This window comes from Mirounga angustirostris, unplaced genomic scaffold (genome assembly GCF_029215605.1).
Source record: "Mirounga angustirostris isolate CCGP_5_RB_7025 unplaced genomic scaffold, mMirAng1.0.hap1 SCAF_3, whole genome shotgun sequence".
NCBI classification, from domain to species: Eukaryota; Metazoa; Chordata; class Mammalia; order Carnivora; family Phocidae; genus Mirounga; species Mirounga angustirostris.
The window spans coordinates 93,117,481-93,143,563 of record NW_026991711.1 but is presented as its reverse complement, the minus strand read 5'-3'; the positions used below and the strand labels follow the sequence as shown (position 1 = coordinate 93,143,563).

At 47.6% G+C, this 26,083-nt stretch overlaps 1 protein-coding gene across 4 annotated transcripts in view; it reads right to left on the bottom strand.

The window, feature by feature from the left end:
- CLASP1 (cytoplasmic linker associated protein 1) overlaps positions 1 to 26,083 on the bottom strand; it is a 263,675-nt gene that overhangs the window by 5,387 nt on the left and 232,205 nt on the right. For all 4 annotated transcript variants that reach the window (XM_045869025.3, XM_045869027.3, XM_054506248.2 and 1 more), the window contains 4 exons: positions 25,157 to 25,347; positions 23,251 to 23,379; positions 8,454 to 8,660; positions 6,800 to 6,916 (listed from right to left, as the gene is read on the bottom strand). In XM_045869025.3, the coding sequence (XP_045724981.1) occupies positions 6,800 to 6,916; positions 8,454 to 8,660; positions 23,251 to 23,379; positions 25,157 to 25,347 (644 nt within the window). The remainder of the gene's footprint in view (positions 1 to 6,799; positions 6,917 to 8,453; positions 8,661 to 23,250; positions 23,380 to 25,156; positions 25,348 to 26,083) is intronic.

Sequence of the window (26,083 nt, the reverse complement as noted above, 5' to 3'; positions counted from 1 at the left end):
GAGAGAGCACATGAGTGGGGGGGAGGTCAGAGGGAGAAGCAGATTCCCTGCTGAGCAGGGAGCCCAATGCGGGACTCGATCCAGGGACTCCAGGATCATGACCTGAGCCGAAGGCAGTCGCTTAACCAACTGAGCCACCCAGGTGCCCCTGATATGTGGAATTTAAGAAACAAAACAGAGGATCATAGGGGAAGGGAGGGAAAAATGAAACAAGACGAAACCAGAGAGGGAGACAAACCATAAGAGACTCTTAATCACAGGAAACAAACTGAGGGCTGCTGGAGGGGAGCAGAGTAGAGGAATGGGGTAACTGGGTGATGGGCATTAAGGAGGGCACGTGATGTAATGAGCACTGGGTGTTACATGCAACTATGAATCACTGACCTCTACCCCCAAAACTAATAATATATGTTAATTAATTGAAAAAACAAAAACAACACGTAAGTATCCACTAGCAACGTCCAGAACATAAGTGCAAGCCCAAGGAAAAGATGGTAAGAGAGTTAATGACGTGTACATGTTCAGTAGTTCACAAGGAGCTTTTACGGATTGCCATATTTGAGCCACACAAAGATCCTTTGAGGGAGGCAGCACAGGTTCTCCTATTTTACAAATGAAAAGGCTAGAGTTCACTTGCTCCATAAGCTGGCAGAAATTCAAATTATAGACTGTTATAACATTAGGACGTCAGATGTAATCCCCACAGCAACCACTAAGAAAACAGCTACAGAATATACACAGAAATGAGAAGGGAACAGAAACGTTTCAGTACACAAAGCAAACACAAAAGGCAGTAATGCAGAAAAATGAGGGACAGAAACAGCTCTACAGCATATAGAAAACATATGCCCAAATGACAAAGGTCTCTCCTCCCCAGTAGTTACTTCCAATGGAGACGGTGAGACTCTCCAGTCACAAGGCAGAGATCGGCAGGATGGGTGAGGAAAACATGGTCCCACTCTATGCTGTCTGTAAGACTCACTTTAGGGAAGACACAACGAGGTTGAAAGCAAAAGGCTGGAAAAAGACACCCCATGCGAACCGTAATCAACTGTGCAGGGGTGGTTGTGCTAATGATATTAGGCAAAATAGACCTTAACTCAAAAAAGTTTGTAAGGGACCAAGAAAGTCCTTATATATTCATAACAGGTCAATACAACAAGACGACAGACCAAGTACAGACATTTAAGTATATAGTAACAGGCCAGCAGAATATCAGAAGAAAACGCTGACAGAATTGAAAGGAGAAACAGTTTTATAGTAACAGCTGGAAACTTCAAGACTCCGTTCTTTTTTTTTTTTTTTTAAGATTTTATTTATTTGACAGAGAAAGACACAGCGAGAGAGGGAACACAAGCCGGGGGAGTGGGAGAGGGAGAAGCAGGCCTCCCACCAAGCAGGGAACCCGATGCGGGGCTCGATCCCAGGACCCCGGGATCATGACCTGAGCCAAAGGCAGACGCTTAACGACTGAGCCACCCAGGCGCCCCAAGACTCTGTTCTTAATAATGGAGAGAGCAACCAGAAAGAAGACAAGGAAATCAAAGACTTGCACACCACAACGAACCAACTAGATCTAACAGACACATCCAGAACACCCTACCCAACAACAGAATACACATTCTTCTCAAGAGCACACAGTCCATGCTCCAGAACAGGCTGTGTGTTAGGCCACAAATTAAGTCTCAATAGATTTACAAAGACAGATCCCATACAAAGTGTCTTTTCTGACCACAAGTGGATGAAGTGAAAAATCAGTAAAGGAAAGAAAACTGAAAAATTCACGAATTTGTGGAAACTGAACACCACACTGGTAAACAGCCAATGGGTCAAAGAAGAAATCACAAGGAAAATTAGAAGAGATCTTGAGACAAATGAAAACGAAAACATAACTTACCCAAACTTACAGGATGCAGCACCCACAGCACAAAGAAGGAAATGTATAGCCACAAATGCTTAGATTAAAAAAGAAGGAAGAGCCCATAGCAATCACCTAACTTTACATCTTAAGGAAGTAGAAAGAGAATAAATTAAACCCAGAAGGAAGGAAATAATAAAGATTAGGACAGAGATAAAGAAAACAGAAAAACAACTTGAGAAAATCAAAGAAACCAAATGCTGGTTCCTGGAAAAGATAAACAAAATCAACACAACTTTAGCTCAGTTACCTAAGAAAAAAGAAGACTCAAATTAGTAAAACCAGACACTAACATGGGACATTACTACTAAACTCTACAGAAATAAAAAAGATTAGTGGCGCCTGCGTGGCTCAGTCGTTAAGCGTCTGCCTTCGGCTCAGGTCATGATCTCAGGGTCCTGGGATCAAGTCCTGCGTTGGGCTCCCTGCTCAGTGGGAAGTCTGTTTCAAGTCCCTCTACCTCTCCCCTCTGCTTGTTTTCTCTTTCTCTCTCTCAAATAAATAAATAAAATCTTAAAAAAAAAAAAAAGAAATAAAAAAGATTATAAGAGAACACTATGAATAAATGTACACCAACAAATTAGATAGCCCAGATGAAACGGAGACATTCCTAGAAACATCAAACCTACCAAGACCGAATCATGAAGAAAGAGAAAAGGCGAACAGACCTATAATTAGTAAGAAGACTGAATCAGTAATCAAAAATCTCATAGGCGGCAGCGGCCCTGCGGCAGACACAGAAATGCAGATCTCTGTGAAGACCCTGACAGCAAGACCAACATTCTCGAGGTCGAGCCGTGACACCACTGAGAATGTTAAAGCCAAAATCCATGACAAGGATGGCATCCCGCCCAACCAGGGCAAACAGCTGGAGGATGGCCGCACTGTCTCAGACTACAATATCCAGAAGGAGGCCACCCCGTACTTGGAGCTTCACCTGCAGGGTGGCATCATCGAGCCTTCCCTCTGCCAGCTGGCCCAGAAATACAACCGTGACAAGATGATGCGCTGCAAGTGTTCTGCTTGCCTGCACCCCCGTGGTCACCTGCCGCAGGAAGTGCGCCACACCAACAACCTGTGCCCCAAGAAGATCAAATAAGGCCCCTTCACCGGCTCTTCTTTTGCCTGCAGGGCCACCTCCTGCCAGAGCCCCGAGGCCCTGGGGCCTCGATACAAGTTTTCCTTTCACTGACAGCAGTAAAACAGAAACAAAAACACAACAAAAAACTTCTTATAAAGAAAAGCCCTAGACCAGATGGCTTCCCTAATAAATTCTACCAAACATTTAGCAAACTAACACCAACCCTCTGCAAACTCTTCCATGAAATCGAAGATTAAGGAGCCCTTCCAAACTCACGCTGTAAGGTCAGCATTGTCCTGATACCAAAGCCAGATGCAAGACAAGAACAGAAAACTACGAGTCAATATCTGTTATGAACACTGATATAAAAACCGTCAAGACGACTAGCAAACTGAATTCAATAGCATATTAAAAAGAGTATACACCATGGCCAAGTGGGATTTGTTCCTGAAATTCCCTGATAGCTCAACATATGAAAATCTAATCAATATAATACATCACATTAACAGAATGAAGGGAAAAAAACCACATGATCATTTCAATTGATGATGACAAAATTCAACACCCTTTGATAATAAAATTACTCAACAAACTAGGAATAGAAGGAAACTGCCTCAACATATCAAAATCTACGTATGGGGAGCCTATGATGAACATTATGCTCAATGATAAAAGACTGAAAGTGTTCTTGGAAGATCAAGAACAAGGCAAGGATGCTGACGTTCCCCACTCCTATTCAATTTGGTACTAGAAGTTCCAGCCAGAGCAATGAGACAAGAAAATAAAAGGCCTCCACACTGGAAAGAAGTAAAATAGTCTCTATTCATAGATGATGAAAGATCTGATATGTGGAAAATCCTAATGATTCCCCCCAAAACACCCTGCTAAGACTAATACATTTAGCAAAGTAGTAGGATATAAAATCGTCAGTTAATGGAGAGAGGGTAGTCTTTTCAACAAATGGTGCCATGGAAACTGGATATCCACATGCAAAGGAATGAGATTGGAGCATCACCTAATGCCATACAAAAATTAACTCAAAATGGACCAGAGACCTGCATGTGTGAGTTAAATTATAAAACTCTTAGAAGAAAACACAGGGCAGAAGCTTCACAACACTGGATTTGTCACTGATTTCTTGGATATGACACCAAGATCACTGGCAACAAAACAACAGATAAACTGGACTTCATGAAAATTAAAAAATTTTATGCATCAAAAGACAGGGATTAATATTCCAAATATACAGAGAACTTCTAACTAAAACTCAACAATTAAAAAACAACAAACCCCAATTCAAAATGGACAAAGGACTTGAGTAGATATTTCTCCAAAGATACACCAAGCAGCCAACAGAACATATGGCCACCAGCCAGTGGGATGGCTACCATCAAAAAAAGAGAAAACAAATGCTGGTGAGTATGTGGAGAAACTGGAGCCCTTGGGTGCTGTTCTCAGGACTGTAAAAGGGCACAGCCACCGTGGAGAAGTTATTATAGCATTCAGCAATTCCAGTCCTGCATAGATAACCCAAAAGAACTGAAAGTCAGGTCTCAAAGACGTATCTGTACACACATATTCATAGCAGCACTACTCCCAACAGACACAAGGTGGAAAGAACAAGTGTCCGTTACCAAAAAATGGATCAGCAAGCTGCTGTATGTACATATAATGGAATATTATTTAGCCTCAAAAGGGAAGGACATTCTGGCACATGCTACCACAAGGATGAACCTCAAGGACCATTATTCTAAGTGAAATATGCCAGTTGTAAAAAGACAAATGATTCCACTTTTATGAGGTACCTCAGTAGTCAAATTCATAGAGACGAAAGTAGAACAGTGGTGGCCAGGGGCCGGGAAGAGGGATAATAAGGAATTACTACTTAATGGGTACAGAGTATTGGTTTTACAAGACGAAAAAAGTTCTGGAGGTGATGGTCACACAGCAATGGGAATGCACTTACTACTGGTAAACTGTACACTCAAAAATGGTAAAGACAGCAAATTGTACGTTATGTGTATTCTGCCATAATTAAAAAAAAATCAGAAAAGAAAAGAAAGCTTGTTCAAGGTCCTAGAGCTAGCTGAGAAGTGGGAGACGGCGACCAGAGGGCAGGCTATCCGACCCAGAGACGGTGTTGCTCTCAAAATGCCCCCACGCGTTCCTGTTGCGTCCTTGCGTCGGGCCTTTCTCTACAGAGAAATAGGAATTCTTTTTGTTTCTAGTCTAACGGACTTAGCGCCATGTCTGTCAGCTACCGATTTTTGGTGGTGGAGATGTGTATCTGAGTCTACAAAGTTCGTATTACCACACTAGAGTTACCACGTCTAACGCCTGTAACAGGATGGATCGGGCTAGCAAAGCAGAATGGTGCGAGGGCCGGCCTTCCTAAGCCCTCTGAGTGGACTCAAGCTGTAACGGGCTCCAGACCCAAGGCCACCACTGAAAGGAGCCCCAGCAGGTCGGCCGCCGGACAGAGATGAGAAAACACCTGTATCTTCTCAGTCCATTATTAGCAGGGTCACACAAGACAATGGGACAGTTGCTTTACTGAGGAAAATGAAAATTGCCAGACAAAACCGGGGTCTAATACAATTTGGGGATGAATTTCAAAGGTTGAATTCCGTTTGTAAATACTGTCTTCTAGCCCTCACTGCTGGTGACTCTTGGCTCAGTATTTTTCAGGTCGTGGCTAGGGCAGGGATCAGTGAGGAGCCTTTTTGTAGGAAGAAGTGGAAAATGGAATCAGGCGAAGTAGCCCCCAAATCATTTATCCACAGCTGCCTCACTCACACCTTCCGACCCAGCGGCTTATTTCTGTCTGCAAGAAGAGTCACGTGTCTCCTTCTGGATCAGTGGTTCTCAAGCAGGGATGATTCTGCCCCCCAGGGGTGATCTGGCCATGTGCAGACTTAATGGGGATGACGACATCTGATGGTGGGGGTGCTACTGGAATCTACAGACGGCAGTCAGGAGCGCTGCCGATCTTCCTACGATGCCCAGGACAAGCCCCGACAACGAAGTGGCCCGAAGTGTCAGTGGTGCTGAGGGGCAAGTCCTGCTTGGACAGAGGCGGGCAAGCTGGCTTTGCCAGAACTCTCGGGGAGCGAGGCTCATCAGCGGTGTCGGAGGAACTGCTCTATTTGGAAAGAAACAGGGCACTACCTGTTGATTCCTTCCTTCATAAGGAGCACGCCAGGCACCTCTAGCTTCACGGTTTTTAATCCAGAATGCTGCCAGGGTGTTTTGAACTCCATGTTGATGCATGTCCCCCAGGGGCAGTCCCTGGAGTAGCCTCGCCACCAGGCAGGAGGCTTGCAAGGCCCGGGAGTTCAAGCTGCCGCTCCCCCGCCCCGCCTCTCCTGCCGAAGTTCGGGGCATCCACCTGCTCTCACCTGGCAGGCTCTTCAGATTTTAAGTTTATTTTTAAACCAATAAGCATTCTCAGCTGCAATGAGCCAATGGGCCTTTTGTTCCACATCTAGCCCCCGATTCCAGGAAACTGAAAGGAACGTGAGAGGCAGCATAGGGAGGGAAAAGCTGAGCTCTGTGTGCCCTTGGGCAGTTAAATGTGGGATAACTGTCCTTGTCCCACAGGGATGTTGTCATGAACGAATGCATCAACACACGCGAAGTGCAGCCAACAGCGCCGGGACCCGGGACTCAGCAAGCACCAGGTGAGAGCCTGCTATCGTGACTGCTGATGCCCACGAGGGACCCCGGCTGTCTGGAGGCCAGAGCTGCAGCCAAGCAGACCTGTGACGGCCGGCAGAGCCCAGGTGTAACACTATACATACCTTGCTCCCCGTGAGCTGTGCGAGGTGAGGTTTCAGCTCTTCTCCAATTACAGAATAAATTGCCACTAAGCAAAACACGCTGGCCTTACGCACGCTGCTTTCGGTGTTGTCATAACCCTACAAAGTCAGAGGGGACACAAAAAGGACATGAGATCAAAGATCTGCTTCACAGTCAATGTCTCATCCACATTTCCACGAATGCCCTCACAGTTCACCCGTGGACTTGTTGTCAACAACCATGGCGCACCTGAGGTCTGCCACGGAGCCCAGAGAGGCCAAAACCTCACGGGGTCGAGAATGCGCTGGCGCCTGGGGCTGGAAGTGGGAGGCTGGCCCGCCTGCGCACGGGGTGCCGTTCTACCGGATCTGTTGCAGCAGCGCCACCCGACACACGTGCGCCAGACAGCGGGAGAGCAATTAGCTCGCTTCTCTCACATTTCTCCCAACGGTAAAGCCAATCTTTTTTTTTTTTTTTTTAATTTATTTGAAAAAAAGAGAGAGAGCACACAAGCATGAGCATGTGGTGCGGGGGAGCAGAGGGAGAGGGAGAAGCAGGCTCCCCGCCGAGCAGGGAAGCCCCGACGAAGGGGTTCCATCCCAGGACCCTGGGATCATGACCCGAGCCGAAGGCAGACGCTGAACCGACTGAGCCACCCAGGCGTCACCCGGGTAAAACAGATCTTGTGTGAATATGCCTTTTAAGAAATGAGAACTGCATCCCTCACTCTTGTGGGAAGAACCTCTGTGCCAGCCAAAAACGGCTGGGGAACGTCCAGACCCACATCCTCTACAACTGGGCCGCAATCTACCTGTTGGCCTGGCCCCTGCCCCACACTCAAATGGGACTACCTGCTGCTCTCCAAGCAGCCCTGAGGATTTTTCAGTCTGTATTTAAACTCCAAGCCAAGTGCTTGGCAAGCAGAGTATTTATTAAATTGTGAAGCTGGGTTCTCTCTACCTTCCCCCTGAAATCTTGCTCTCCTTCCAGGGTCTGACTCTAAACTGGCTCCTAGGCGAGCCCTCCCCTCTCCACTGCCCCAGCCCCGAAAACACCCCTCGGCCTCTGATCTCAGAAACCTCCACTCGTACCTACAGTAATGACGCGTGGTGGCCCCATCTAGAGCCGCCTGCGCGGCTGTACCGGATCCCATGGCACGCTGAAACACCCTCGGGATCGTGCCGCAGCACCATAAAACATCTCTTCTCTTCCAGAGTCTAACGCAATGCCTCACACTTAAAAGGCTTTCAAGAAGTGTTTGCTGGAGAGGAGAGCAAGGACCTGTACCTGATCCATGGCCCGCCTTGCCCAGGGCTGGGGCCCACAGATGTGCAATAAGGGTTTGTTGAAGGAACGAACAACAACAAAAATGACCAAAATATATTTATAGTAAACAGAAAGCTCATTCTGGGAGCCACAGTTCTAATCTGCCAGGAAGATCGTCCTGCTACATTCAGGGGAGGCGTTAGAAAACAGAAGACGTGGGGCGTCCAAGCCATACAGCGTCACAGGTTCCTAAAAGCACAGGCCGGCGCCTGCCTTTCTCTTTCCCGCCCCTGGGGTGAACGAAGAGAGCAAAGCCCCCACACGCCCGGGTTGGGCGGTGCCTGCTCCCGGCCTCACAGCCCTGGGCAGACAGCCGCCGGGAGGGCCCACCTGTAGCAAGCCCGGGATGATGTCGGCGAGGAGCTGCAACAAGGACTCCTTGGCAATCCTCTCGACGACTTTGGTCTGCATCTTGATGGCGGCAAGGTTGATGGGGTAGTCGGCTGTCTGGATGATGGGACAGAGGACTTTGATGCACTGCTCTGGGTGGATGGAGCTGGCCAGTGTGGACGCCGCCTCCTCGGCCGCACGCACTACCTGAAACACCAGGTCCCCCACACGAGTGAGCTCCCAAAGACCAAGTCATACCGCCGCCTAACTTCGGAAGCCAGACCATAGACTTCACTTGATGTCTCTGGTTAATTTTGTACAAGGAAGTAAAAGCAGAGTGGTTTGGAGGGTGATTTTACAGGGGATAGGGGGCATGGGAAGGCACGCGTGGGGATTCTGCCAGAAACCTTGGAAAAGTGGTTCTCCAAGTGCTGCCTCCCCCTGCAGCAGCAGCATTCCTGAGAACATGCTAGAAATGCAACTTCCCTGGCCCCAACCCGGACTGGCTGAATCAGAGACTGGGGGCGTGGGGGGGGCGGGGGGGTGGAGCCCAGCAAGCTGTTTTGGGTTTTTTTGTTTTTGTTTTTTTTTCTTAATTTATTTGACAGGGCGCCTGGGTGGCTCAGTCAGTTAAGCATCCGACTCTTGGTTTTGGCTCAGGTCACGATCCCAGGCTCCTGGGATCAAGCCCCACGGCGGGCTCCCTGCTCAGCGGGGAGTCCGCTTCTCCCTCTGACCCTACCCCTGGATTGTGCTCTGTCAAATAAATAAATTTTAAAAAGTGTTTAAAAATTTATCTGAGAGACAGAGAGTAAGCGCATGTGCGAGTGGGCGGGGAGGAGCAGAGGGAGAGAGAGATCTCAAGCAGACTCCCCGCTGAGTGTAAAGCCTGATGCAGGGCTTGAGCTCACCACTCTGAGATCATGACCTGAGCCAAAACCAAGAGCTGGATGCTTAACTGAATGAGCCACCCAGGCGCCCCCCAGCAAGCTGTTTTAATACTAAGCACTTGGGAGAGTCTCCCATACAGGAAAATTTGAGAGTCTCTGCCCTCAAAGATTAGGAGCTAAAAATAAATATAAATGCTTGTGGGACATCATCCGCAATTAAAACAACTAGAGAGAAGCCTAGAAGAAAAATCAGAATGGCTTCAATACTTAGGATTCCATGAAAGCGCCTAATTGTAAAGCAGTTGGGGAGGCTCAGAAAGAATTCCGGGTTTCCCTGTGAGGAGATTCCTTCTTTTTTTTTTCTCATTAACATACAATGTATTATTTGTTTCAGGGGTACAGGTCTGTGATTCATCAGTCTTACATAATTCACAGCGCTCACCATAGCACATACCCTCCCCAGTGTCTATCACCCAGCCACCCCATTCCTCCCACCCCCCACCACTCCAACAACCCTCAGTTTGTTTCCTGAGATTAAGAGTCTCTTATGGTTTGTCTCCCTCTCTGGTTTCGTCTTGTTTCATTTATCCCCCTGTGAGGAGATTCTTCCTTTTCCAAGAATCTGTGCTGGTATCACCCTCAACTTGCACTCTGAAAGAGGTCCATGAAATGGCCACCTCATGGCCAAAGGAGCAGCCTCTGACCTCTGGAAAGGTCACAGTGCACTAGAATACACTAAGTATTTGTACTAGAGGCCACCAGAAGGGCCGCAAAAACCCTCTGTAATAAAGGTAGAAATTAAATGCAAAACCCAGCAAGGAACAAAGAGCGCGGGCTCTGGACTTAGGTGGCAAACCTCAGCCACGCCATTCACAAGTGCTAAACCCCCATCTCCTTATCTGTAAGATGGGGATACCTCTCAAATACCATTTGATAAGTAGTATCAGAATGTACTATTCAGTAGATGAAAGTTACTCCTATTAATAGCACAGGGCTACATATATAAATGATCAACAGAAACACCAGGCTGTAAACATATATGCATTTCCTTATGAAATGTAATGAAAATCTACTACTTTTCTCCTACTGCCCTGCCCTGGACTGGTCATTCCACCCAGACTCTTCTCTGCTTTGTGTTCTGCTATTTGAAACAAGTCAGCTCTGTCTTTAACTCAGCAAGAAGACCAAGGTTATCACCTCAAGCCTTCAATCACCCCAGTGCTCTCGTGATTGAAGCAAAGACTGACCAACAAAAACAGCAGACAGACCATCTGGAAGACATCTTCTAGACCTAGGCAAGAGTGGGCTAAGACATCGGGGCTTACAAGCCAGGGAGGATAGGACACACGGACCGCATGAGGTCACTGCGGGGCCCTGACTGAGGCACTGCCCCCCAGAGCCCCAGCTCCTCTCTCTAGGAAGGACAGGGTCAGATCTCAGGGCGCTGCGGTCAGGGCTTCGGGACAAGACGCAGCCCAGCCTCATGTTCAGTGTGGGCTACGCTACCCCATGAACAGGGCTCACTTCCCGGAGTGTACCTCAGCGGTCTGCATGTCTGCTTTGCTCTCTGAACAGTAATGGGAAATCCTTTCAACACAAGGGGGCTGAATTCATCTCATTTAAAAATTGGTATTAAGACTGGTCATGGTGTATTAACGGTGGAAGTTCCACCTTGGCTACTCATGTCCCAACAGCTGGCATTTAACACTATGAAAAACCTGGAAGGAAATGCACGAAATGTTCACTCACTATCTCAGAGTGGTAAGATTATGGGTCATTTTATTTTCTTCTTCATATTTTTTATATTGAAAAATTGCAATGAGCATCATAGTACTATTCATAGCAAGGAGAATGTGTTCATAAAAATTTACTTCAAGGGGCGCCTGGGTGGCTCAGATGGTTAAGTGTCTGCCTTCGGCTCAGGTCATGATCCCAGGGTCCTGGGATGGAGTCCCACATCGGGCTCCCGGCTCAGCGGGGAGCCTGCTTCTCCCTCTGACCCTCTCCCCTCTCATGCTGTTTCTCTCTCGCTCGCTCTCTAAAAAATAAATAAAATCTTTAAAAAAAAAAAAAATTTACTTCAAGTGTTTTTTTGAGATCAGGGAAAGTTAACAGTTCAGCCCTTGGTTCATGGGGAGCAGGGAGGATGGGGTGCTGGCGGCCCGTCATCTTCCAGAACTGAATCTGAACCCTGGCATGGAGTCACACTCCCTGGGTGTTAGCTGAGCGTGGTGCCTCTGTATTTATAATACAGGCTATCATTACGATCACCATAATAAATATTGTTATCTCTGTTTATCTCCTATGTTTCCACAAGCTCTAAACTAAAAACTAGAAAACTAGTTAAACTAGAAAACTCACTGTCCTTCAAACACACGTGGTTGACCATGTGCCCTCCTTGACCAGCAGAAAGATCTTTTTCCTCAACTCCTAGAGTTTTTCCTCTATTGCTGGCACCTATTACAGGTTCTTTGCATTCTTGCCAACATTTTCATGTGTGTCCCCTTCTTCCCAAACAGGCTGCAAAGTCCTAGTAGACAGGGGCTGGGGCATTTCCTTTGTACCGCAAAGTACGCTGTAAGGCTGGATTTTTACCAGGTGTGCAACACTTCCAGATGGACTGAATTTCATTCTGTCTTCCTGAGAATAGGTTTCTATTTAAAGAGGCCCTGCCTTCTTGAATTCTCAAAGTTCTCTTTCTTTCTTATTAGAGGCCTTTTGAACTTTCCCTGGGAGGGCCTGCTATCTCCTTAAAGCACTGACCAAAGTCTAGGTGTCTCATTCAATAAGCTCACGCCCCCATCACCTGGCCAGCATGCTCGTGGACACAACGCATACTCTGTGGGGGCAAAGATTGGGATTATGTATTAATCATTTCAGGAGTCAAAACGGGGACCCTGATCAGCATGGTTCAAGGATGAATATTGTGTGCATGTGAGAAGACAGGTATCAAGAACATCACAATTTATCTGTGCTTATTATTATTTAGATCATGCAAAGCACTACAGAGAGAAAAGAATCCTACTCTTAATAAACCCATAAGAGCAATGTTCCTTTCATACCACCATTCCTTCTGCCTTCTGTTTCGTGCTCTGTGTATACATTCATTTGCTCCTGTGTGTCAGGGACTGAGCTCAGAGCTCAGGCCACAGGCGTGAGGACGATGGCTGGGGGCCCAGCCCTCACGGTGCTGGACTGGGGGTGGGGGGTGGGGGGCGGTCTGTGCAGAGGGGCAGCATGAGGATGCAAAGCCCCAGGAAGTGGTGGACCAGGCCACAGAAGCAGGCAGGGGCCGGATGGCGGGGAGCTGCCGCCTGTAGAGCGTCCCGCTGTTGGCCAGGATTAGATGAAAGGAAGTTGGTGGGGGACGGGACGCAGAATGAGCATCTGCGGAACGCATCCCGGGTGTTCTGTGGGGATGCCTCCAGATCAAGGGCCCCTGGTCATGCAGAGCCAGCCCACCATGTCTCCACCTCCTCTACAGTATGTGAGCAGTCTGGGTGAGCCAGGCGGCGAGCTCAGCCTTCCCAGGCACCTTGACACACGCGGGCCGACCGCCCTGTCTGTAAGCATGAACTCAGTCAGTCACAGTGATGACATCGCCCTCCACTTTACACACACATGAGACAATTTAGAGAAAGCCCACTGTGATTTTCTCCTTGCCAACTCAATCTCCTGCCAAGGCGCATCTTTTTCCACACACGTCCCCTGAAAGCAGAGTGTTGCGTGGCCCTGGTGGGCACGCATGACCTTCCACCTTTCAGCTCAAGAAGGGCAGCTCCAGAGTTGTATGGACACATTCCCAGCCTCTGAGAGCAGCGGGCAGACAAACCTGAGTTCATTCCTCTGGCAAGACACTCAATTGGTCTGATAATCGGGCCTCAATTTTTTAAAAATTCTAAAATGGGGATATAAAAGGTATCAACTGTGACAGATACTGGAGTGAGATAACCTACAAACACCTGCAGCCAAGAGGCCACCGGGGGGCAGAGTGGAGCACCTGGGAGCTCTGGGGCTGCCAGAGAGCACAGCTCTGGCCCGAGGACCCCTCTGACCCGGGCTAGCACCCACATCAAGTGGGTCTGCCATTGCCAAGAATCTCTCTAAAAAGCTAACCCCAAACCAGGCCCACACTCGTCAAGATGGCGTGGAAGGCCAGCAAGGCTTGGCTCCTGCCTGACCATCTAGCGGTGTTTCTGCCCTCCCTCCCTGTCCCCCTGTGCCCTGATGACACGGAGCGGAGGGCACGCCCTGCACATGCCCTGCTGGCCACTTCTCAGAGCCCCGGACTAACCCCTCCATTCTTCCTCACCGTCGCTCACTCGTGCTCTTCTCCTGGCTGGGCCAGGTCAGCCTTCAAGACTCACTCACGGTAGTATGGCTCTGGGAAGCCTCGTGGGCACACCTTCATCACTGCACTCAAACACCTTGCTCAAGTGCTCTCTCCCACTAGACTAAAAGCCCCTGGAAGGTGAGCTCCCATCTTAGCCACTTTTCTATCCCCCGTGCCCAACAGAACGCCCAATATGCACGAGGTCACCAGGTGCTCAGTGAGTTTGTCAAACAAGTACTCCCACAGTGTATGTATTTTTAAAAGTGCCCACGACTGGCAAAGTCACCTCTGGGGCATGCCTCACTGATTTGCATTTACATGTTCCAACCGAGGAGTTAGCCCAGAAAATGAGGAGAAAGCAAGATATCTATAAATGACCAACTTGAGCCTTGGGCAAAATCAACCGTAGAAGGCCCAGAGGGTCCCATTCCAGGTGACATGCCTGAAAGGCAACAGCTCTGTCCTTTGCAAAAGAGACTTTAGTTCAGGTTGGTTTTTTCTAGTATACGCTGTTTGACGAGGGGCAGTGTATTTCTGAGAAGACTTCCATCATGCAACGAATTACCCGAAAATCAAGTGCTTTTCTTCCTCCTCAGTTCCTGCATGTCCCACGGGTTGCCGTAAGTCCACAGTGCACTTGGGAAAGCCCCACACTGGGCACGTGGCTGAGTTACGTACTGCTAAGCAGAAGGTGGACAGTGGAAGAGGGGGTCCATCTCTTTTCTAAGCTGGTCCCACAGGGAGACCGAGACCGTGCTCTGAAACCCATGCCTTTCTGCTGTGCAAAACTACTGTTTCCAAGTATCCTAATATACTGCTCAGAATGCTTAGTACTGACTGAAGAAACTTTCTTAGTTTTTAAACATGGGGGAAAAAATAGCAGGGTCAGAAAATACTGGATAACTTCATAGATATAGCCAAGGAAGAAAATACCGAGGGACAGGAATCCACGTTTAGGATCCCGCTAGAAGCGGGGCAGCAGCTCAGTGGGTGCAAAGACAGGCGTGTAAACATCCTGGGATTCAGGTGTTAGCAGCGCCACTCAACAGTCCTGACAGGAGCAGACCGCCTCCCCACACCCCTCGGCATGCAGCGAGCATTAATGGGATGAGGAAGGGTACTGGCAGGCTCACAGCGAGAACTCAGTCCCATCGTAAGGTGTCCTTCCTTCCCTCCCACCTCTCCGTGCTCTCTCGTCATTCAGGTGAAAGGGAGCTACCCTACCCTAGGCAGCTACCCTACCCTAGGCAACCCATAGACTTTCACATCTGCTGAGCTGAAACCCAAACCCAAGGAGAACTTCCTTTTCGTTCTAGAACTCCAGGAATTTTCCATGTCACCCTGCATGAAGCATTTAATCAAATGTACCTAACATAAAAAGGTTTTCGGAAAATGTCTGAAAATAAAAAGCCAGAAGGTGCACTTTGAGATGGTAAGTTTGAGGCCTTCTCTCTTACACTCGGTTACAGAAAGTTTCCCAAGGCAGACATCGTTTTTGGCAAGGAGGGTAGGTGTTCCTGACTTCCCTCGAGATGCCAAGCCCCCAGTTTTTGGCGAGCTGCCTGAATCAGGGTGAACTTTAGGTTTTGCCCCTGTGTTCTATGTAACATAAGAAGCAAAGATTATAAATGTAAGCAAACAGAGAGCAAAAGTAAACATGGGCACCAGAAAGGAAGGAGAACAATACTGTTTAGGAGGCAAGGTGGCCAGAAACGGCAAGGATTTTAAAAAGGGCAATGGGGCATATTTATGACACGGCAGAATCAAGCGGTTATAATCCACCTTGAAGTGATCCAAACTGTTCTAAGTCCGACTCTGCTACAGTCTGGTTAGAAACATAAGGATTCTTTCTTTTCAAAGTTAGTGAAATAATAGTAGCCAGCTAGGAAAAGCGTAATTTCCTCATTTTTTTTTAAAAAAAAATGAGATCATTACTAAGAATATTAATGAATGTTTGCTTAAAGATAAGGTTTCTTCTAGAGCACAGAACTTGTCAAAATTTGGATTGTGGGTTTTAAGTTCGCAAAGTTTGGTTTGGCTCTGTCACAGACATACCAGAAAAATTGGTTGAATTAAAAAAAAAAAAAAAGTAAATGTTCCTAAACAATGACTGGAATCAAAGAAGTCTTCCCAGTTGGGCATACCTAGTTTAGCCCCTCAGAAATGTGGAGGCTAAGGAAAAGCATGGCGCCACCTCCTGGGGAAAAGCCAGAAAGACCTTATACAAATGGGATCCACACTGAGTTTTGGTATCCACCAGGATCCTGAGATTTGGTCATTGGTGAGAGACTGGCACTTAATAAATGCCAGGATTTAAGGTGGGGTGCCAGCATGGGTCTGGACCTGCTTGCGAGTCCTCACTTAGCTAGGCTCAGTACCATGCCAGAGGGAGCAAGGCAGGAAAGAAAAAAAAAGCTCTTGAGTGGAATGTCCACAGGCCTGAGTTTTGGACCTGGTTTTGTTATCAACTAGTGAGGTGGTCTGGGGATAAATTTCTTCTGCTTTCCAGGCCTCAGCTTCCGTCATCAGAAAAATGAGGGGGAGACTATAAAATCAAGGATTTTCACATTATCTTGGGTTATATAATCTTATCTTCCATGCCTACTTGACAAGCACTTTCTCCTGGGGGGGGGGGGGGGGGGCGGCGGGAAACACAGGAAAAATGTCAGGAGACCGAGTCTGAATGAAATGATGTCTAACAAGAGAGCCATCACATCCTTGCCTGGAAAAGCAGATTTGGGGCAATACTTTCTCTCTCATAATGTATTAAGGCAGCTAAGGGGGAGACTCATTCTGTCCTACCCCAAAGGGCAGAATTAGGGCCAAGAGGAAAAGGGGCTGAGAGCTGGGAGGGCACTGCAGACACTGGGCTGGCCGGCCTCTCAGGAGGGGCTGAAGAGACAACCTAAATCTCAGACGGGAAGCTGGGAATCACACAGAAGCCTCCTCCACTGCATCCCCAGTGTCCACCTCTCAAATCTCATGGTGTTTTCCAGGCTGGAGGTGACAGTGTGACAGCCACTCCAGGGCAGTAGCCCTAAGACAAAAGCTGTGTTTTCCATTGGTATTTTAAAGTTTGCTCAGCCAAATTTAAAGAGCCTTCTTAGATATATTTAGGAAAGCTTGTCGACAATTCTGTCAATCCATCTACTTTCTTGGGTGGACGAGGAGAGAAAGGATGGTACCTTCAGTTTTTTTTTTTTTTTTTTTTTAAAGATTTTATTTATTTGACAGAGAGAGACACAGTGAGAGAGGGAACACAAGCAGGGGGAGTGGGAGAGGGAGAAGCAGGCTTTCCGCTGAGCAGGGAGCCTGATGCGGGGCTCGATCCCAGGACCCTGGGATCATGACCTGAGCCAAAAGCAGACGCTTAATGACTGAGCCACCCTGGCGCCCCAGTACCTTCAGTTTTCAACAATGAGTCCTGCAGGGCATGGCGCATCCCTGCTCCCCGTGCACCTGCATTCTAGAGACCCAGAGAGCGCCTGTGACTTGCCCACAGTCACACAGCCAGTGAAAGGCAGAAGCCAGATGAGAACCCAGGACCTCAAACTCCAAACTCAAAGGCTCTGACATTAAACAATGGCCCTCTTGCCTGTTTCTGGGTAAGATGCCTTTCCTGAAGCTACAGGAGCTAAAGGCCACGATTCACACCAGGCTCCTAGGAGGGCCAGTCCACCAGAGGGAGGAGCCGCACCCCTGCCCCGAGCAACACTGCAAGGGCGGCCGGCGCTGCCATTCAGAAGCAGACACCGTGCCTGGCACTTTACGACAATCCTGCGGGGTGGGACAGGGTAGCTCCACTTGACATATAGAACACGACAGCAGTGTGGGTTCTATGGAGTCTTCTAAAAGTCCATGTTCCCTCCCCCTGGCTGTGCTGCCCTGGCTCACTGTTAGAACCCAAGACTGCCTGCGAGGAGTAGTTAGGGGGAGGATTCTAACTACCTCAGGCAGTCTTCCCTGCCTCTTCCAGCCCACTCCAAACTCCTAGCGCATCTCACTCTGAACCACACGTTTGCTTTAACCTCAACGGAACCACGGGCTCTTTGAAGACTGGAGCCCTGCCCCCTGCCCCCCCACTTCCTGCCTCCAATAATAAAATATTTACCAGAATTTGTGCTATTAGTGTCAGACTGTTGGCTTGGCAACTATTAACCTTTAAATGAGTACATAGATTTCTGTTTTTGCCTTTCTGTTAAGCAGCAAAAACGTACAAAGGAAATAGGGTTTCTAGCCACATCCCAAGACTGAATCAAGGAAAAAGTACATATTTAGGACCTACAAAGGCTTAGGTTTCTTACTCAATAGCAACTTCTAGCACCGTGAGGCTGGATGAGACACAGATAATCATCTAGTACACTCCCTGCGCTAACAGATAAGAAAAACCAAGGTCCAGAGAGGTGAAGTAATTTCTCCAGGTTCACACAACTCATTGTTCTCTAGAGCCAACTGACAGCGGCTGCTGCCCCGGAAGGCTTCCAAAGACCATTCTAGAGTGCAGAGGGTCTGGGTTTAGTCGTGGTCAGTTAGTGATTTTATTTTTTTTTTTTATTTTTTTTTTAAGATTTTGTTTATTTGACAGAGAGAGATACAGCGAGAGAGGGAACACAAGCAGGGGGAGTGGGAGAGGGAGAAGCAGGCTTCCCGCGGAGCAGGGAGCCCGATGTGAGGCTTGATCCCAGTACCCTGGGATCAGGACCCGAGCTGAAGGCAGACGCTTAACGACTGAGCCACCCAGGCGCCCCTCAGTTAGTGATTTTAACTGGTATTTGAAAGAGAATTATCCGCTTGCTAAAATAAAACGTGACACACTGACACAATGCTGCTTTTCTCTGGCCTATTTGTCAAAAGGACTGCGTAAGACATGCCACACCAGCAGGGTAAAGTAGAAGCAAGAAGCTAGTTCCCGAAATGTTTATTTTAAAAATAATTTTGGTCTGGCTTTACTTTTAATTCCTTGAAATTATAAAATATAAAATTAACTAGAAATGCTTTAAGCTCAAAACCCCTAAAAGAAAAAAACTGTTTTATATTTATCTCAGAATCCAACTTCCCCAAACAAGTCAAACCACCCAATGCCAGACGGTGATGTCCGGAAGCCCCAGACTTTTGTGCATGGCAAGAAATGTTTGGTGACCCAGTCCAGCACATAAAAGGATGCTATAGACAAATAAAACTGAATATTCACTAACGTGGGCAAGGGCAAGTTCAGGAAACAACCCAAGAATTTCAATTATAGAACATCTTCAAGACACAGAGTTGGTGTTTCTTTCAACTGTAAATAAACATTTACCAAACATTTCCACATTTGGGGGATTATATGTCAGACAAAATTCCTGGGAGCAACAGCTATTCTTACATCAAATGTGTCTAAAATGAATCATAATCGGCACATCAATTGTTTACGAAGAAAGAGGTGCTTCTGAAACAGATAAGGATGTCTAAAACCAGTTTCACGTGATAATATTAACAGAGCATATGACATGTCCACACTGTCATGTCTTTGAGTCTCGTGATGCTCATGCTTTAAAGGGTCACACAGAGGTGATGAGACCCAACAACACAGCTGGACAGGACACACGCTGGACTGAAAACCGGGTTTCCTGCCTCCAGAGTCATCCCCCCCAACGCTGACCCCAGAATCCATTCGTATCATCGATTCTCTTATCAAATCCCCTCTTCACCGGTGAAGGAGAGAATCAGCACCAGCCCTAACAGATTGCAAATTCTAAGAGGAGTAAGGTAAAACTGATGTTTTCTTTCAAAACAGAAAATGGGCTTCAGATTTCTGAGGGTCACTACCAAGGCTGGGCTCTTCAAGATGGTCGCTACAAGCTAACCATCCTGAAAACCACAGTGACTTCATTAATAAGACGTTAAAACTCTGTAGCAAAGTTTATTTACTAAAAACATAAAAACAAGGAGTTAAGATAATGAAGGAGATGTATTTATTCAAATAAGGAACAGGAAAACATCTCTAAGCTGATCCACACCAACGTCTCAAATAGAAACTCTAAACTGGTATCCAAATCCTCCATGGTGCTTAACCAGGTCTGTGTTGGCTGAAGATGGGTGATGCCTGAGCGAGATCTAGTACCTGGTACACTTTTAGTATGTAGCAAAAGTGTTTTACATGCACGGTTCCTTTTAAAAGACCCCGAGAAAACAGACCCTGGCTTAAAGGATGGGAAAACAAGCCATCTTATCATTAGCCCTACCCTACTCCTCTTCTCTCACTGCTATTGTCCCGGTGCCATCACAAGGTGCCTTGTGGCATGGCCACCACCACAGCGGGCACGGGAGGACATCTGCTGCTAAGGTCTCAGGGCAGCTGTGCCAGCCTGCCAGGTCTCATGTCCTTCATGTCCTGCTAAAGCCTGGGCTCTGTCTGTGAATACAAAACCAACTAGCTTCCCACGGGACGGAAGTTCCGGGGCGCTCAAAGGAATGACCACATCTGGGAAGTACTAATTAGCTAGGAGAGCAGACTCTGCCTCTGTAGGACCGATATATTAGTCACTGGGTCTAGAAACATTTTGGATCCTTCCCAATGTCTGAATAACGCCCGAATGTAGTGACGAGAAAACATAACTAAAGAAATACCGTGTGCGATGTTCTCTGCCAACAAGATGGCTACAACACAAACCTGATGTGCACCTAAGTATTCTGCCTGAAAACACAAGAACGGGGAACGGAGACAGATTGGTTAAAATACGAGAAAGACTACAAGAATTTCAAAGGGAAAGAAAAAGAAAAAAAACCACACCTAAAACCTACACACACAGGTGCCCGAGTGAGGAGCTTCTGGCAAAGTGACAGTGAAGTTTCATAAGGAGAACTACAAGGGCACCAAGTCAAGGTGAGTACGAAAGTATGCAAAGCAGGGGAGACGGGCCAATACAGGCACTCCTTTATGTGGAACACAGTGTTTTCCCCACCTGCTTTATCAGGCAATCAGTGACAGCAGCGTGCAAACCCTGGGTTACTCGAATTCCATGTCAACTGAACGCTGGTAAGTTTACTTTAAGCAACAGATACTTTCTGCTTCTGTCCCTTAGGCAATTGAAAGGCCGTTACACCTAAGACCTTTCTCTCCTCAATTTCTCATTTTGCTAATAGTAAACAGATTATTTAATTCTGCTCACGTGTACTTCCTAGGGTCTACTGTCAAAGTTTCAAAGTTTAAGATCAGGATGCCGACTTTAAACACAGACATCTTCCAAGGGGACAGTAAGTGCCACATACTCTGGATGGCTTAGTTTCACCTTAATGCCACATTCTAAGTATGTCCTCTCCTGAGGAAACAACTGATATCAGATATTTGCAAACTAAATACCACTTTTAGGGGCGCCTGGGTGGCTCAGTCGTTAAGCATCTGCCTTCGGCTCAGGTCATGATCCCAGGGTCCTGGGATTGAGCCCCACATCGGGCTCCCTGCTCCGAGGGAGGCCTGCTTCTCCCTCTCCCACTCTCCCTGCTTGTGTTCCCTCTCTCGTTGTGTCTCTGTCAAATAAATAAATAAAATCTTTAAAAAAAAAATACCACTTTTACTTCTTTTTTAAAATTGAGAGAGAGCACCAGTGGGAGGGGCAGAGGGAAATGGGGAGAGAATCTCAAGCCGACTCCCTGCTGAGGGTGGAGCCCGATGCGGGGCTTGATCTCACGACCCTCAGATCATGACCTGAGCCAAAACCGAGAGTCAGACGCTTAACCAACTGTGACACCCAGCCACCCCTTACTTCATTTTGTGATCATGTATTCTCATTAAGGAGAAGCTATTATGGTTAAAAAAAAAAAAAAAAAAAAGCCAGCAAAGGCCAGGCCAGTTGCCCCTTAAAAGAGACACACGACCTGTTTCACATCTTGGTTCTGCCAGTAACTGCCACGTATTACCTGACAAATTACGGCATTTTTTGGACCCTCTTTCCTTGCTCAGGAATAATGGTGTTGACTGTATTAGCTCATCTGGTCCTCACATTTTTTAAATGAGTTATTGTAAATGGCAAGTGTTTTGTTCAAACATGAGTGATTTTCACTATCGCACAACCAAGCCAGATTTTGGAAGCATACGGTATCCGTCTGAGACATATCTATCACTTACGAACCTGTGTTGTGCTAGGACTATCAGGTGGAGATGCCTAGACAGAGCATGAGACCCAGACCTTTGATAAGTCTGCTATCGTGGGGTGGACTTCTGGAGGTCGGACCTGTCACTGTTTGACAGCCACGTAACTGCTAAACAGAGAAAAACCATGATTTAGGGTCTGGATTCTTTTTGTAGACATGTTAAGAACTGCTCTCACTGCAATTTCCTTAATCCACGAGAGTGCTCGTGAGAGTCACGTGGGAGCCGAGAGAATGACCTGAGCAAGTTGTTATGTGTCACTGGGGTCGAACCCACTCAAGTTTTCTAGAGTTCTAAGTACATAGCCCTATTTTCCATAGTACCTTTTATCGGCTGCTGAGATCACTTGTACTTAGAAAGCTCCATCCATCTTCCCTGTTGGTCTCTAGACACTCAAAGAACTGGTGAGCCATGGGGGCTGGAACTTCAGGAAGCAAGTGGATGAGGATTTACTGAGTATCCACTTAAGGCCGTTTTTTGTTTTTTTTTTTAATTTATTTATTAGAGAGTGAGAGAGAGAGCGCAAGAGGGGGAAGGGTTAGAGGGAGAAGCAGACTCCCCGCCAAGCAGGGAGCCCGATGTGGGACTCGATCCCGGGACTCCAGGATCATGACCTGAGCCGAAGGCAGTCGCTTAACCAACTGAGCCACCCAGGCGCCCCACTTAAGGCCGGTTTTAAGTGTGCAGGGCACAGAAACATGTCCTTCCGGCTCCCTGGTAGGCCTCTGAGGTGCCAGGACAGTTTCCTAGCATCTTATGTGTTCGGGAGCTAGGAGGAGAGGCATGACATGACTGTGTCCGTTCATCCAGATCTTGCAGAGAGGGGCACGAGAGGGCAGGAGAGGGAGGAAGACCGACATGGTGTAGCACCTCTGTCAACACGTACTAGGCCAGGAACCCTCACTGACTTCTCATTTAATTCTCATGAGAAACTGATCATATCCACCTCTATCTTACACACAAGGAACGCTGAGGCTTGGAAGCTGAAAGAACCTGTCTGAAGTTGTGGAACAAGGAAGACCTGGTTCTAGCACTCACACATCTGTGTCTCCCAAGCCAACCTTGATCTCCCAACACCAGTCTGGTGGGTGCTGAATGCCACCAGGAAATGGCAGACCCCTACACCCCTTCTTTTGACCCACAGCAATGGGAACCACTGACTTGAGAAATCCCTCAGGGACAGGTCAGTGGAACAGGCCAGTTTCTGTATAGGTGGAAAGGCAATCAGGAACCTACCAAGTGGCACCAGGCCCTCAACTGCACCTGGGCTCAGCCGTCACACCAGCAATGGGATCTTCACCTGGTATCACAGCCTGGGGCCTAGCTCAAAGGCAGCGACTCCCTGTCTTGGGCCATACAGTGATCCACACTCCTCCTCTCCTCCCACATCCTCAATGCACCCCAGACTCGTCTGCTCAGCACTCCTAGGCCAGAGGCCTGGCTCACCTCCTTATGGGAATCTTTATGGGCTTCCAGAGTCTTCATGATGGTGAGCTCGGCGTAGTTTTTAAATCTTGCTGGCTGGTTTCTCAGAATTTCCCGTAAAACTCTCAATGCTAGTGCTCGGATGGAATGCTGGAGTACAAAAGGAAAGGAAGATGTTAGCAAACGCTACCCAGCGCTTCAGTGAACATGCCAGCCAGCAGCGTCCAGCAGAGCCAAGCACCCAGCCCTGGGCTTCCCCGGCACCTTGCTGGAACCCCAACACAGGTCCCACTGCTTATGTGGCCCAGGCTGAGGGGCCAGCTCCAGGAGGCAGGCGCTGTGCCTATGCTGACATTCCCAGGGCCTAGCACCTAAGAGGGACCTGATGAAGGTTTCAGGAATGAGCCAAATGAGGACCAAATGATACTGAACGAGGACGATACATCTAAGTTCATTATCCATCTCCTGGGGGATTTCCAGACTTTCTGGGGCTTAGATATGCAAATTACCCTTTTGTAAAATGTACAAAAGAACGGGTAAAAAGCATGTAACCATTTCACCAACACGACCTGTAAGACTGTGGACTAAGACAGCCGCAGACCTGTTGTTACTCCCGACCTTCTGTATGATGAGATCACAGGGGAAGGGGATGTGTACACACCTCGAGCTGTCTGAGGCCCGAGTCTCACCATTTGGAGGAAAGCCATGTCAAACAGACTCCTAATCTCAATAAAAGAAAATGGGGTTTACACCAAACAGAGCCAAAAAGTACATCCTGATTCTTCGTCGCTCATCTGTACAGTTCACACACTAACACACCATCCACCTGCCCTCTACGTGACATCACTTTACCTACCGACGAAGGCCGACCAAGCAGACGGGCTTCAGCAGCCAATACTCTGTGTAAGGAAGTTAATACAGCCCTTTCATCACTGTCCTTCTATCTGTACACCAAACCATTAACCCGAAGCATGAAAGAAATCAGTCACCATGACATTCCCCAGCCCCACGCGCACCTGTCTTCCAACAAAGTCACCATCAACGTGACCCTGAGTGTGACCTGTACCGTGGGCTGTGTTGAGCTTCCTCCAAATCCACCCGGTCCTGCCCTTGAACTCTTCACCACACCTACTTCGTTGCTGTTTCTGCCAGCCCAGTACAGAGATGGACTTTTACTTCTAGAGTATAATTCAGACAATTCCCAACATTTACTGCTGTCTCCACATAAGGGACCAGCACACAGATGGGTGAAGGCAGGGCTCTGACTAGGCTGCTCCCTCCTGTCAGAGTCATCTACGTGGATGGATAATGAACATGGGAGGGTTACAGACCAGGCATGGTACAAATGCCTTGTGGGCCACATTTAAATGTCACAGGGCAAAGAGGATTTTTCATTTTAAAAATAATAAAGAAGATAATAGAAAATAATCCACACTTCCAGAACTTGTTGCTTGACCAATGAAGACCACTGGAACTGCTCACATATGCAGGGCTGAACCTACACAGAATTTCATGGAAGGCAGCATCTAGTAGGGTCTTTTAAAAAATGAACTTGCCTCCTTCTCAATTAACACATGAAACATAAAACTCACACAGAAAAGAGCTCGTTGTAAAAAAACATTCCATGCTAACAGAGTCGTAGGAAATTTTGTGTTAGACAAGGTAACCTGAAGCAGGAACAAGTTTCCCTCAGGTCCTACAAACCCGATTACAAAAAAAACTTGCATATAATAAGCTAAGAACAAGCCTGTCTCTGACCAAAACATGACCTCACTAACTGCTGCTCAGAAAATATCTGAAAAATGTTTTGATGTAAATAGTAGGCACAATACAGAAAGTAAAGCTGAAGCCAAACTCAAGGAGAACAGGACTCAATAACCCGTCCCCCGGGAAGGGGGGAAACATAAGGACGAGGAAAGTGCCTCACATCTTTGTCCCCGAGCGTCTCCAGCAGCAGGAGCAGAATGGTCTTGAAGTGTTCCTCCCAGACGCCCAGGCTGTCTTCCCGGGTGATCTTGAGCAGCTCCAGCAGGGCACCTTTCCGTTCCTCCACCCGCTCGTTGTGGTTGGACAGCTCTTTCAGAAGGTCAGCCACCAAGTCAGAATGGTCAATGGGTACTGGGGAGACACCGAGACAAGTCATATCACAAGGGAAGCCCCGGTTGGGGACGCGCCCCCGGGGATGCTCAAGCTCCCCTCCACTGGCTCCCCGCTCTTCCAGAGGCAGCTTCTCCTCCATCCCTGCTGCCATGCCCTCCACCCGGCTTTGAACCACCTCACTCTCTACACCCTCAGCAGGCCACCACCCCAGCTGTGAAAACAGAGATGTGAGAACAGGCATCAATGTCTTTAACCCTTCCTTACCATCTTTTGCCCCCTCCCATTTCAGACAAACAGGAGGAACCATCTAATAGTCCCTCCTCTATGGTCTTCTTTCGCCAAGTCTATCCCCAGCGCAGCAGTCTGAAGTCAGGCTGCCACCGGACAGCCCCCTCCCGCTATCACACCCACCAAAGCACGCACATTTTCCTCAGGGCCCTCCTCACCGTCACATCTGATCCTCTAACCTCCCTTCCCTGCCCCAATATCCAGAGCTTAGTAACCAGCACAGCAAACAAATACTAATCAAGATGTTTAGACTGTTCTTGGACTATTTACAGACTAAACTTGCCAAGATCACTTAGCAAAATTACTCGCAGGGACTTCAACCATGGAAGACATCCTTTCTCTTCCCATATTCTTTCAAGAGACCTCAACTCTGAACATTCCCTTTCAATACAAAGGATGAAAAGGCAAAGACAAATCATGAGAAACTACTTAAATTTGTATTTGCATACTTTTTTTTTCTTTAGCA